Below are 13,970 nucleotides of genomic sequence, written 5' to 3'. Positions count from 1 at the left end.
TTTAAGAGTAATGCGCAGAGTGTGAGGCTGGGAAAAATGAGGCTGAGCCTCCTAAGTGAGGCTGTGAATGTGGAAGGAGGGTCTCTGTGAAGGAGGAGGCGGGGTCTGAGAGAGGCTAAGGGTGAGGAGGCGGGGCCTGAGTGCTGCTGAGGGTGAGGAGGCGGTGCCTGAGTGCGGCTGAGGGTGAGGAGGCGGGGCCTGAGTGTGGCTGAGGGTGAGGAGGCGGGGCCTGAGTGTGGCTGAGGGTGAGGAGGCGGGGCCTGAGTGTGGCTGACGGTAAGGAGGCGGGGTCTGAGTGAGGCTCTGAGACAGGAGGCGGGATCTGAGAGGGGCTGGTTGTAAGGAGGCGGGGCCTGAGTGCAGCTGAGGGTGAAGAAGCGGGGTCTAAGGGACGCTGGTAAGGAGGCGGGGCCTGAGGGAGGCTGAGGGTGAGGAGGCGGGGCCTGAGGGAGGCTGAGGGTGGAGAGGTGGGACCTGAGGGAGGCTGGTTGTAAGGAGGCGGGGTCTGAGGTCCGCAGCCAGCCCCAGTATGCGGCCTGTGTTTCGGGAGCTGTGGGGTGGGCGAGCTGTTTTGAGGACAGACGGGGCGGAGAGCGGAAACAGAACGCTGAGGACCCTCTCCCGGCTTAGCCCACAGGGAGGGTGGCAACCCTGGACCAAAGCTTTTCCTCACGCGTAAGGTGGAAGCGAGGACGCGGAGCCGGGAAGCCGCGGTGGGATGCGGCTGACGCGGACGCGACTCTGCTCGCTCCTCGTCGCCCTGTACTGCCTCTTCTCCATCTACGCCGCCTACCACGTCTTCTTCGGGCGCCGCCGCCGGCCGCCGGGCGCGACCTCTCGGGGCTCCAGGAAGACAGCGGCGCAAGCGAAGGAGAGGCGCGGCCGAGGTAGGACGCAGGCAGGACCGAGCAGCGGCCTACGGGCCCTGCCGTGTGCGTGGATGCGGGGCAGCGGGCTCTGCGCCGATGAGCCACGCGGGCCACGGCTCGGAGCTCGGATCTCGGATCTCTCGGGGTCCTCAGCCCCGGGAGCCAGCTCTGGGCTCGGCTCGGAAGCTCTGCTCATCCTGGGCGAGCTTCCTGCAACAGTGGCCACCCGAGGCTGGTGGCGCGCACGCAGGCCTTTAAAATGTGGTGTAGACCCTCAGCATGCTTCAGAGGCCGGAGATTGGCAGAAATGCTGCAGGCTGAGTTTAAAGCTTCCATTCCCTTGTTAAACACGGGCCTTCCCGACCACGTGACTTCGGAAGTCCGTGATTTATATTTACAGCAGTGAGCCTCGCCTGGTATTTGTGATTTGTTTTGGAATTGCAGTCCTTTCCCACTCCCTTGCGCAGAATATTTTTTTTACACAGTTGTGTATGAAATTGGTGGAGACAGTGTGCTCAAGACTAGCTACTAATAGGTCACTTACATAAAACCAGGAAGGAACTCCAGAAAAGCCTAAAGCATGTGACTTGATAGACGTTCTGCAGGTATTTATAAAGGTTTTCGGTGAAGGACATACTTCTCTTATCTGGTGTTAAACTTTTTAAAATCTTTGACAGAGATGGTTCAATAAAAAAATGGCTTGTTTTCTTTTATTCAGTCGTGTACCTCAAATTTGATTGTTTGTCTCTGAAGCCTGAAGAGAAGATGAAACTGGCATCTCATTCAAATGACTAAACTTTCTATCTGCAGTTAGTCCTCACTGGTAAACAAAGTCACTCTTCTTTAAAACAGAGCAGTCCTCGTTGGAGAGTGAAGAATGGAATCCTTGGGAAGGAGATGAAAAAAACGAGCAGCAACACAGAATTAAAACTGGCCTGCAAATCTTAAACAAATCCACAAAAGAAAAAATAGAGCATCATGTGCAAATCTGGGGCAAAGCTGCCATCGGTAAGTTACTGTAAAGAGAAAAAGCATGCAAAGAGTGTGTGATGTGTACTGTGCAGGACTTGAACTTACTAGTGTATATGTTTCACTGTTTAATGCAGTCAGTTTTTGACAGTGTCCTTAAGACAATGTAGGTTCTCTCTACTGCATTCCTCTTTTCTGAGTCTTACCATACAGACTGTGCATTTCTTCTGCAGTGGGTTTAAGGCAATTTAATAAAAACCATACTCTTGAGAACTCTTCCAGCCATCTCCATTTCCCAATTTCAAAGCTACCTCCTCATTTTTAACTATTTGCTACAGAAGCACCTCACTTCCAGGTCCCATGTTCTACCCCCACACCACACAGCTTTCTCTGGCTGCTGTAACAAAGCGCCATATTTAGTGGTTCAAAGCATTACAACTTTATCCCCGCCTTTCTCAAGGCAGGAGAGTCAGCTGTCTCTGGAAGGCCTTCTTCCATCTCAGCACCTTAGTCACACTGAGACACTTCCACCATGAAAGGTAATAGTCACAGGGTCTACAGATTAAGATATAACATAGAGAAACGGGGATATTTCAGCCTGACACATTTGGAAGCTTTATCTGAGTGCTGGGTTTGTTGGGTGTCATTGGCAACATGGCATACTAGAAGTGGAACAAAATATATCTTTCAATGTAATTGACACAATGTTCTCAAAGGTTTTGTGGCTTCATATTAATATGAATTCATATTAATATTACCTTGTGGGTACTGCTGATCTTGTCCACTCTTAAAGCTTTCATTCAAATAAAACCAAAGCAAAGCATCACGAGTGTCCTAAGGAGATAGGATAAGGTATCAGTGGTCTGCATTCATGTCATGCATTCAACAATGTCTGATTAAATAGTGAGGTAATGTCCCCTTGACATACTGCATGTTTTGGTATACTGCTGAGCTCCTCTGGCTTCAGAACAAAATGTTTAGTCCCTCCAGTTATATTAAATTAATTCTAATAATGATATTTTAGTTTATAGTACACATTTAGCTTCCAAATATGATGGATAGTAAGGTTCAGTAACATTAGTGATTCCTCAATATAAATAAGATATTCTGTTGTCTTTACTACAATCCACTTTAACACCTACAACCCCTGAAGTCTGACCCTTGTACAGTTAGCTACTATATTGTCCACTGGGGCTTGTCTTGGTAGCACTGCCTACAAGCAGACCATGGCAAGAAACTTCCAGGGAAAATAGAAAAAACAAAACAGTTTTTGACATACTAACGTGGATAAAACAGCAGATGTTTCTATGCTTGCTCTATGATTGCCAGGTCTCTATCTCTGGGAACATGTTTTTGAAGGTACTCTCGCTCCTGCTGATGTGACTGCTCAGTGGAGGGAAGGACAGTCAGTTGTAGGAAGAACACACTACAGGTACTCATTGGATAATGTTAACCTTGTACTGCTATGTGATGTTTTATGTAACTACTAGAGGAAAATACACTTTTACAAGTCATTTCCCCTTCAGCTTGGGAAAAATACAGAAATAAATCCTGGAAATATGTGTTCATCACTCAAGCTTCATTAAACATTTTCTTGATAAATTGGACATTACAGAATAATTTTGGAGGGAGAGCGGGCCATGAACCTCAGTGGTAGAGTACTTGCCTGGCATGAGCAAGGTCCTCGAGCCAGTCCCCAATACTGGGGAAAAAAAACAAAAAAACAAAATTAAAGGTCTGTAGAATAAATTTTGGAGTCTTATTTCTGTTTTGTTTTTAGCTGGTGATATGGAAAACTTCATGTTCCACATTTTATACACTTAACTGTAAGTGGATATGTAATGTTCTGTGCCTTGGAGGACTAATATGTAAACAAACATCATTATGATTTTTTTCATTAATAGTTATGTGAACCTGAAAGTATTCGGGTAGAATTCAACTTTTTTATTACAAAATTTTATGTTCTATCTACTATGATTTATTTAATGATATAGTTTTCCATTATTTATATTTGCAAAGTTCAGAACTGTTTCTGTTTGGATTTTTAGAGTCTGTAAAACCCAAGGCTTTTAAGATTTTATTTCATTTAACTTATGATTTCTTAATTTTTAAATAGAATTAAAGATTTAAATTAGAAAACCATAGTTTTGTCATGAAAGTCCTATTTGCATTTTGGCTTTTTACTAAAATAAACAGTTGTTTTTACGTATTTATTTCCTGAGACAATTGCGTTGTAGGGTGGTCAACCAGTACAAATCCATTTCCACAGATACCAAGAGAGGAAAAGCTGTATTTAATCTCAGTTTCGTGTGAATTTCATGGCTGCCGTGGTTGCTGACATTATTAACACTTCGCAGTGCTGTTGGCTTACCTTTGTTCCCTAGTCCATGTTCCTGGGGAGGAGGGTACTTGTACTTCTTCATTAGGAACTGTAAACCCTGTTTGTTTTCAAGTCAGTATTTTATTTAGTGTTAGTAGATGAGTAGACTGTTTAGATGCAAACCAACCCACATTCCCTGCCCTCTGGTTCCTTCTCTGTAAACTCCACCCCTTTCCCTCTGTCTTCTTGTTCTCATCGATGCACATGCACCACACTTCCGCTGTCTTTGTCTTTCTGTGTCTATCTGACTGTCTGTCTCTGTCTGTCTCTCTCTCTCTCCCTCTCTCTCTCTCTCTCTCTCTCTCTCTCTTTCTCTCTCTCTCAAAAGCACCAGCTGCAAGTTTTGTTTCTTTTTTTGTTTTTGATAAAAGGTCTCTTATACAAGTTTAATGATTAGGCTGGGTTGGTTGGACAGTGAGCACCAGGGATCTGCCGGTCCCTAACACCACATCTACCTTTTTACACAGTTCAAGATTTGAACTTAGGTCTTCATGCTTGCAAGCAAGCAGTTTACCAAATAAGCTGCCTCCTTAACCTAACTGCATAAATCTCTCATGGAATCATACGTGAAAGGTATAAGTACCTGTTTAGATATTTATGCTCATTGCTGTAATCTCATTGTAGGTCATATGTATAGTCCCAAACTTTATAGTACTTAGTTTCCACTGTTTGGAAGGAAATGTGTGGCTGGGCTTGGACCTTTATGGTAGGAACACTGTCCTAGAATGTGTAAAGCACTCTGGATTCAATTGCTTTTTGTTTGTTTTTTTTTTTTTTTTTTTTTTTTTTTTTTTTTTTCGGAGCTGGGGACTGAACCCAGGGCCTTTGCTTTACTAGTCAAGCACTCTACCACTGAGCCAAATTCCCAACCCCCTGGATTCAATTGCTAATCAGAGAAAGAGACAGTGAATGTCTATTGTGTACATAAATTGCTATCTGTATTTGTATTTGAACAGCAAACTTGTCAGTAGACTTAAGCTAATAATAGTTCTACTATATTACATAGAAGTTTCCAAAAGATTCCTACAGAGTCATAAGTAGCATCCTTAAGCTTACAATAACTTGGTGTTACCATGGAATAGAAAGGGGATTAAAGCAAACACTGTTAACTCCCACCAAGAGAAGCTAAGCCCCTTCTGAAATTTTTATGCAAGATTTTCTGCTATCATCGAAAAACAGTGCTATTTTCTCTTAGAGAATTTTGTATTCAAGCGCTGTAACAGATTCTTAAAATACCTTATTAAGCAATGAAAAGTAGTATATAATGGATCCAAAAGTAACAAACTTGGAATTGCAACTTGTAAGCTCAGTCAAATTACATAGGTACTAACTTAAATGAATTCCAGAAATACATTGTTTGCACAGACGTTCAGGATTTAAATTTCTCTGGGTTCTCTATATTGAAGTATTTAGTATTTACTCTGAAGACATTTTTTCAATTGAGATAATCAATAGAAAATATATTGGAATTTGTAAGTTCTGATGCTTAGATGTATGCAAAGTAATATACAAGAACAAATTATCTTTCAGATAATTTAAAGAGCATGTGAGCTCTTTAAATTATTCCTCAGTAAGTGGATTTTCAAAGATAACCTTAGTTGACTAAAACATAGCATTCATTCTGTATATTATACTAAGTCATACAGAAACTTTACAATGTTAATGTATAGTAGGAAACTTCGACAGTTTTCATCATTTCACCGTATTAATGCAGTAGCAAGGGGCTAGAAATACAGCTCAGTTAGTAGAAGGCTTCCCTAACATGCAGACTCGGGGCTTGGTTCCCAGCACCACATAGACAGGCAGTGGTGGCATACATTTTTATTCCAAACACTCTAAAGATCAGCAGCTCAAGGGAAAGCGAGGACATTGATAATTATTTCTCCTCACTAAATGCTCAGGCATTTTTACCTGTCCTCTGTCAGAGCCTTCTCTCCTCCTGACTCTCTATGAGGTGATCTTCCCTAGTCCCAGATGCCCATTCCTACATCTGTGTGTTCCATCTATATCACTGCTCCCCCAGGCACTGCCTCTCTTTCCTTTCTTCTGTATACAGAATGAATGTTTTCATTTCCCCACATCCCACTCCCTTGTGCCTTGACTGACAGTGTTCAGAATACTTTGGTGGCAGTGATTGGGGTAGCATATGACAGTCTGAGTGCTAACACATGTCTATTTCATTTATGAAAATTATTAATATATTTCAAACAAAGAAATGCAACATACTCCCATTTCCTAACTACTCATACTTAACATATTTTAGCTGCTGTGAATAATCTTTATATTTAACTTTCCTCTTAAAAGAATTGTTTCCAATAAATGAAGGCCTTTCTTTGTTTCCTAGACTTATTATTCTTCATTCCTCAAAGAGAATTGACCTTATGAATTCATTGTATACTCTTGCTCATATTTTTTATTTCTACTAATAGAAGATATATAAGTATTTTTTCAATATGTACTTTTATATTTTTATAAAATCATATTTTAAGGACTGGCAAGATGAGTTAAGAGTGGTTGCCCCCAAGTCAGACAACCTGAATTCAGCCCCAAGACCTTCATGTTGGAAGGAGAGAACCAATCCCTGCAAAGTGCTCTGGCCTCCACACACACACTTGGTATGCATACATGCTTGGACACACAAACATGCATACAAATCCTTTTAATTATATGTTAAGAGTCCCCTGAAGCTTGATGCTTTCCTTTACATTATTTTTGATGCTTTTCCTTCGGTGAGAAAATGAGAGTCCATGTATTCCTTCCTCATATGCCAGTTGAATTTCTGCACCCAAAGCTTTCTTTTGGTCTATAGGCCGCTCCAGTCTTACTCAGAAGAACTTGCATTATACAAATTGCATTTCTAAAGAAAATATTAATCTCATTCTGGACTTTATATAAATTACTGAAATATTCCTTTGTTCAGTTTTATTTCTCTCTTGTTTTGTGGTGTGTTCTTTTCTACAGCTTCATCACTGGCCCAGCTGTAGTTCCCGGGTACTTCTCCATAGATGTGGACAATGTGGTCCTTGTTTTAAATGGAAGAGAAAAAGCAAAGATCTTCCATGCCACCCAGTGGTTAACCTATGCCCAGAATTTAATACAAACCCAAAAACTGCAGCATCTGGCTGTTGTCTTGCTTGGAGATGAGCACTGTGATAATGACTGGATAATGCAGTTCCTCAAAAGAAATGGAGGCTTCGTGGACCTGCTTTTCATAACATATGACAGCCCTTGGATTAATGGTGCAGATGTTCTCCAGTGGCCATTAGGTGTAGCAACGTAAGTACAAGATAAGATAATGTATGCCTAGACCCTTACGGTCTAATGTTCTGAACCAGGAAGATGGTGTTTTAAATGGCAGTGAGCTCACAGATGATGCAGCCAGGGGCAATCTTTCCTACAGTCAATAGAGTGTGGCCTCATGCCTAGGTCAGTCACAATGATCACTGGTTGTTGTTGCTGCTGCTGCTGCTGCTGCTGTTGGATTTTACCCTCTTCTGAGAACTGATGAGTGCATTTTTGTTGTTTCTGTTTTAAAATGGACATAGGCTAAAATTTTAAATCCTAAAAAGGCATTTAACAGAGAATGAAAAGGCGCCATAATTTAGTGGAAACAAATACTGTTGTAGCAATATGTTCATATAAAGTATATTCTTACCCTTAGGTTTGTGAATGGCTGACTTCATGTAAATCTCAACTGTTATAAAAGCAAAGGTTAATGAAATGATAGTTTAGGGTCCTCAATATAATAATCCTCCAGCTTGAAAAAATGGAAAGCATGTTTTGTTGTTGTTGTGGTTGCGGTTGTTGTTTTTGGAGCTGAGGACTGAACCCAGGACCTTGCGCTTGCTAGGCAAGCCACTCTACCACTGAGCTAAATCTCCAACCTGGAATGCATGTTTTAAGCTTTCTATGGATAGATTTTTAAACTTCCAGATAGACTCTCACTAGTATGTAAACTTTCTGAGGGCAGGAATTGTCTTCCCTGCTTTAATATAGTTCATGAAAGGCTGTAGAGTGGCCCAGCAGTTAAGAACACTTGCTGCTCTTACAGGGAACTCGGGTTCAGTTCCCAGCACCCGTATGGTGTGGCTCACAGCCATATGTGATTTTAGTTCCAGTGGATCTGACACCTTTTTCTGTACTCTCTGGGTAAATGGCTACATATGGGGACAAACAGGCCTACAGATAGACACATAAATGAAAATAAATTTTAAAATAGTGTTTATACACTGTAGGTACTCAATTATTTGTTGGATAAATGAATCATCTCACTGATAGAATTGAATCAGACATGCATTAGTACGTCACAGTTTACCACCATTTGTAGATTCAAACAGTTTTCTATTCAGCAACACAGATGTCACTAGAGAAATGACACAGATTCCTACACCTATATGTATAACACTCCAGATGAATAAGCTTAGGCTAGGACCAGTCTTAAAGTTTCAAATACCTTTTAACTACATTCACCCTTAAAATCTTCAGAAAAATCTATTCCTTGAGAAGAGCCTATATTGATAGAAATATTTTCACTTTTTCCAAACTGTATGACATACCTATTCATATAATCGAAGATAGAAATATAGCAATTCTGGTATTGCCAGATTTGTCCTGTTCCCAGTGAGGAGACATTCAGTAACAACTGGAAACTTTTGATTGTCTCAACTAAAGAGAGGACATTGTAACAAGTGTCATCAAATGGGTAGAGCCCAGGGATGCTATTAAACATAGCACATATAGGACTGTTCAACAACAAGGTATTTGATGCAAAACGCCATAGTGATCTCATGTAGAACATCGATTTCAGGCACACAGTTTTATTCAAATCATTGCCCAATGCACATGGAATGGGTCACTTGTAGTCAACCTCATTTGTAGAGTGACACAGGTTTTATTTGTTATTGTCTTAATATATTTGAAAATTTCTTGGAATTAATCTTTCAGAGCTCATGAACATTTTCTTTTTTAATGGACAAAAATGATTGTATGTGTCTGTGTTGTACAGTGTGTTTGGAAATCATATTTTAAATCTCCTTAATATATATGACCTAACAAGCCAAGTTATAGGGCAGTCCTACTGTGTAGTTATTTATTATATTTTTTATAGATACAGGAAGTTTCCTGTGGTTGAAGCCAGCTGGTCCATGCTGCATGATGAGAGACCCTATATATGTAATTTCTTAGGGACTATCTATGAAAATTCATCAAGACAAGCACTAATGAACATTTTGAAACAAGATGGAAATGATAAACTTTGTTGGGTTTCTGCAAGAGAACAGTAAGTTCTATGTTTATGTGTCCCCAAATCTGAGTATCACCTTGTCTACAAAAAGGTTTCCAAAGAATTCCTAGTAACTCCATTTAAGCTTCTAGATCTAGAAATTTATTTTTTAATTGTAACAGAAGTTGTTGTCTAAATGGATATCACTGCTATTAATGTAATTATATTAAATTCATTTGCTCAACTTACCAAACAACTATCATACACCAGAAACCAGTTTACTCAGGATAATGTCAATAGTTGTGGGGTAGGGATGGGAGTTAAGCAGGACAGAGGATGTGCTCCTATAGTATTGAAGTGTTTGTTGCAGGAAGAGACAAGTAAACATAGTATGTGTCAGATGATAATACTGTGCAGGAAAAGAATTAAGCAGAAGAAGACCATGCAGACTCTGAGTAGACAGACCTGAAGAGGGTATAGGAGTCAACAGTGTCCATGCAAAGGGAGGAACAAAGTCAAAGGTCATAAGGCAAGAGGGGATGGTGTGAGCGAATGGATGAGGGTGGTGTAGAGGAGGAAAGCCTTACTGGAGGAATAGTAGGTTCTTGTTGCAACAATTACAGACTTATATACCCAGTTTTATGCACAGATGATGATCAGAACTAGGTCTTAGTACTACCACCCGGGCTATATCCACATCCCAAAATCTTAAAAAGTTTTAAGAAATGTATTTGGTCCAACATTTTCAGCATCTCTCACATTTATCATCTCTATAATGTGTTCACAGTTTTGATACTTGACATTAAAAAGATTTCCTTCAATAAAAGATTCCATAAGCAAAGTAAAACCCTACATGGATTTCTTTGTTTAACTTTCTAGGTGGCAGCCTCAGGAGACAAATGAAAGCCTTAAAAATTACCAAGATGCTTTGCTTCATAGTGACCTCACATTGTGCCCTGTGGGAGTGAACACTGAATGTTACAGGATCTATGAGGCCTGCTCCTTTGGCTCCATTCCTGTGGTAGAAGATGTGATGACAGCTGGCCACTGTGGAAACACATCCAGTCAGCACAGCGCTCCTCTGCAGTTACTCAAGGCCATGGGGGCCCCCTTCATCTTCATCAAGAACTGGAAGGAGCTCCCTGCTATTTTAGAAAAGGAGAAAACTATAATCTTACAAGAAAAGATTCAAAGAAGAAAAATGTTACTTCATTGGTACCAACATTTCAAAACAGAACTAAAGTGGAAATTTACTAAAATTTTAGAAAGTTCATTTTTTATGAATAATAAAGGTTAATTATATCTAGCATGGTGTATTTATAAGTGTGAATATTTATAGTGCTTGAGAAGTTGCCTGCATCAGCTTTATCATGTAACAGACCAAGTGCTCTCCTTTTTGCCTACTACTATGTATAAGATAAAAGAGATGGCAGTATTTTTCTGAGCTTGAGCTAGCAGAATGGTTGAGTGGTTAAAGGTGCTTGCTGCCAAGCCTGATGCCCAGAAACCACATAGTAGACGGAGAGAAAATGTGTCTCACAGACTGTCTTATGACCTCCCACGAGCATGCACACAGAAATACACATGGCAGGTAAGTAAACACTTACTTGGATTCAGTTCTCTAAAGTCAATGTCAACCTTCACTAACTTTTCTCATTGACTTTAACCCACTAAGGGACTGGAGCACTGGGTCAGTGGTTAAAAGTACTTACTACTCTTACATATAACCTGAATTCAGTACCCAAGATGTATGTCAAATACTCAACCACCTGTAATTATTTCTCTATAGGTCCTGACACGTTCTTCTGTCCTGCATGGACACAGGCACACAAGTACACATAACACATGGTGTAAAAGTAATAACTAACTGGTAAAGTACTATTTACTAGGGTTGACATTTGCATGTGTGGGTATAAGTATAGATGCTGACCAGTGGCTACAAAGTTTACCATCTCTATTGTACAACATGGTCATTATTATAATAATATAATTGGAAAATGCTTGAATAGATGCTATGTATACTCACAAAATGAATTAACTCTGATGTAGTTTATATGTTAATTAGCTAGCTATGACCAGCCCACTATACATATATATATATATATATATATTCCCAAAACATTGCAGTTGATAAACACATTCACTTTTATCTGTCAATATTAAAAATAATAAACCCTAGAATAATAAATTCTAGGGAAGTGGTGTTATATATCAAAAGAGGTAATTGCAGTCAGAAAAACAGATGAACAACTGCAATTTCCATGAGGACTTTTCATAAGCCAACTGGTAGTGCTGTGTTTTAGTTGTATTTCAATATGAAAGGTATTTGTTCCCTTGACACTGGAACAAAACATCCAGCAGAAACAAGTAGGGAAAGGTTTCTTTTGGCTCCTAGTTCAGGCTTCTTCAGTGTACCAAGGTCTGATAGAAGACTAATATCCAAAATACATAAAGAACTCAAGAGGAAGCTCAGACGACAGCAGTGGTAGCAGCTCTGGAGGCCGCAGTCCAAATCCCAACTTCGACCTGTGCTGCACCTTGGTGATGCTCACAGATCTGCTGGTATTGCCAAGGCCCTGGGCTATTTCAGCAAGGTCAACCCACGTGCTGAGGAGTGCTTCTTCAAACAGGTCACCTTGGGCACCAAGATGGGCCTCATCTTCAAGGTGGTGGGAGTCAGCTTCCTGAACATCAACATGGAGTTCACCAGACCAGATAATAAAGGAGTCTATAAAGGAGACAGACTATGAGTCCAGTGGGAAGTACATGTTCTCAACCCACATGAATGGAACTGACAAATTCTACTTTAGTAATCAGATGCCCACTATGACTTCAAAGACAGTAATGTTCACCATTGACATTGTGGAGGCTCCCAAAGGCCAAGCCATGAAGACAGAAGTTCATCCATACAAATTAGAAGAAACGATTAATGAGCTGGAAGTGGCAATGACAGATGTAAAGCACAAACAAGAGTACATGGAAGTCCTGGAGAGAATACACAGAGCCATCAATGACAACACAAACAGCAGAGTGGTCCTTTGGTCCTTCTTGAAGCTCTTGTACTTGCCATGACATGGGGACAGATCTACTACCTGAAGAGATTTTTTTTTTTTTTTTTTTTTGAAGCCTGGGGGTTGTTTAAAAGACCTTTTCCTGTTGATCCCAAATTCATGATTTACTTGTTTACCAAACACCTTGGTCATAATAATGCTATTAGTTAATATGTTCATGACTTAAGTTTCTTTGTGGATAGTAGGTGCTGGGGAAACCTATTTAGGAAAGTTAGAGTGAATATTTGACATTTGATTGGCCTATAATTTTACTTGAAAGCAGGCCCATTATACAGGTCCTTCCAAGACATCAGAGACTGTTAATGCTGTATGGGATTATGGTCTTTATTCTGTTTTTACCTTTGGTTTTTATAATAAAATGTAGGCTCTCCAGGAAGTAGCCCCAGCCTGAAAATACTTATTAACTGACTGCTTTCTAACAGTCCCTCAGCTGTGGTTCATCATCAGCGGTTCATTTTGTCAAGTCATTCCAGCAACAGCAATCTGAATCGTGACCCTTGTGGCCCCGCCTTAGGGGGAGAGACCTGATGGAGCATGTTACCAGGGTGGGCACTCATACTTTATCTTGAGTTTAAAGATTCATCACAACACCTCCCCCAAAGTTTTATATTGAAACTTAGAACGGAATCACCTTTAATTGAAGTGACACAAGTAGCCAATAACTTAGCGACTGTCAAATCCAGTTTACCAGGTATCAGAACAAGACTGCTGTCCCTGTGTGCTGCATAGTCTGTCCATTGTTGGTACTTAGGAAGAGCAATTCCTCACGTGGAAGCCTGCACTCCTCAAGTCAAAGGGTTAAGCCTCTGGGACTGCTTGCAATGATGGCAGCCACTGTTGTCCTTTTAGTCAGTGGCCTTTGGACTCTGGTCTTCAATGTTAGCACTAGGGTTTTGTTTGTCCTCCTGGGTCTTTCTATTTTTTGTCACGTGTCAGTTTTATTTATATAAAATGAAGAGATGTCTCTGATGATGGGCTTAATGAAAGGTGCTCTACTTTGGGTGTGGACAATCCAGGATTATGTGGTGACTGATGTCTGTTACCTGAACATTTTATTTTTCTTGCAAGGGGAAAACTACAAGTAACAAGTTTTATAAATTTAGTTTAAATTTGTTACAGGTTTTCATGTTTAGGACAAATGATTTTTCAAGCTTCTATATGATATCCTTGCAACAGTTTGTTGTAAAGTGACTCACAGTGGGGCAGCTGTTGCATGCTAGTGTGTGTGTGTGTGTGTGTGTGTGTGTGTGTGTGTGTGTGTGTGTGTGTGTGTGTATGTGAGAGAGAGAGAAAAGAGAGAGAGAACACTTCAGAATTGAATTAAAAGATGTAAATTTAAAATTGGTTTTATATCTAATATACCTAGTTCAGTAAATAATTCTTTTAAAAAATAAAATAACTCAAGAAACTACATATCAAAAAAAAAATCAAATCATACAACTTAAAATAGAGCATATGGA

At 40.3% G+C, this 13,970-nt stretch overlaps 1 protein-coding gene and 1 pseudogene across 3 annotated transcripts; both read left to right on the top strand.

The window, feature by feature from the left end:
- The first annotated feature begins 315 nt into the window (after positions 1 to 315).
- On the top strand, positions 316 to 10,746 carry Rxylt1 (ribitol xylosyltransferase 1). 3 transcript variants are annotated; one of them, XM_032913205.1, is made up of 7 exons: positions 316 to 397; positions 631 to 887; positions 1,722 to 1,877; positions 3,168 to 3,270; positions 7,180 to 7,494; positions 9,326 to 9,496; positions 10,319 to 10,746. In XM_032913205.1, exons 2-7 carry the CDS (start codon positions 719 to 721, stop codon positions 10,734 to 10,736), a joined length of 1,332 nt encoding a protein of 443 aa, XP_032769096.1. In that variant the 5' UTR covers positions 316 to 397; positions 631 to 718; the 3' UTR covers positions 10,737 to 10,746. The 3 variants fall into 3 exon arrangements, with proteins under 3 accessions (XP_032769096.1, XP_032769104.1, XP_032769089.1); XM_032913198.1 differs by lacking the exon at positions 316 to 397 and having other exon boundaries at positions 490 to 887; XM_032913213.1 differs by lacking the exons at positions 316 to 397; positions 7,180 to 7,494 and having other exon boundaries at positions 489 to 887.
- Positions 10,747 to 10,898: 152 nt separating this feature from the next.
- Positions 10,899 to 13,479, top strand: LOC116883443 (annotated as a pseudogene).
- The last annotated feature ends 491 nt before the right edge of the window (positions 13,480 to 13,970 follow it).

Source organism: Rattus rattus, chromosome 1, assembly GCF_011064425.1.
Source record: "Rattus rattus isolate New Zealand chromosome 1, Rrattus_CSIRO_v1, whole genome shotgun sequence".
In the NCBI taxonomy this organism is placed as follows: Eukaryota; Metazoa; Chordata; class Mammalia; order Rodentia; family Muridae; genus Rattus; species Rattus rattus.
The sequence above is the reverse complement of the archived record's forward strand: the minus strand, read 5'-3'. Positions and strand labels throughout refer to the sequence as shown.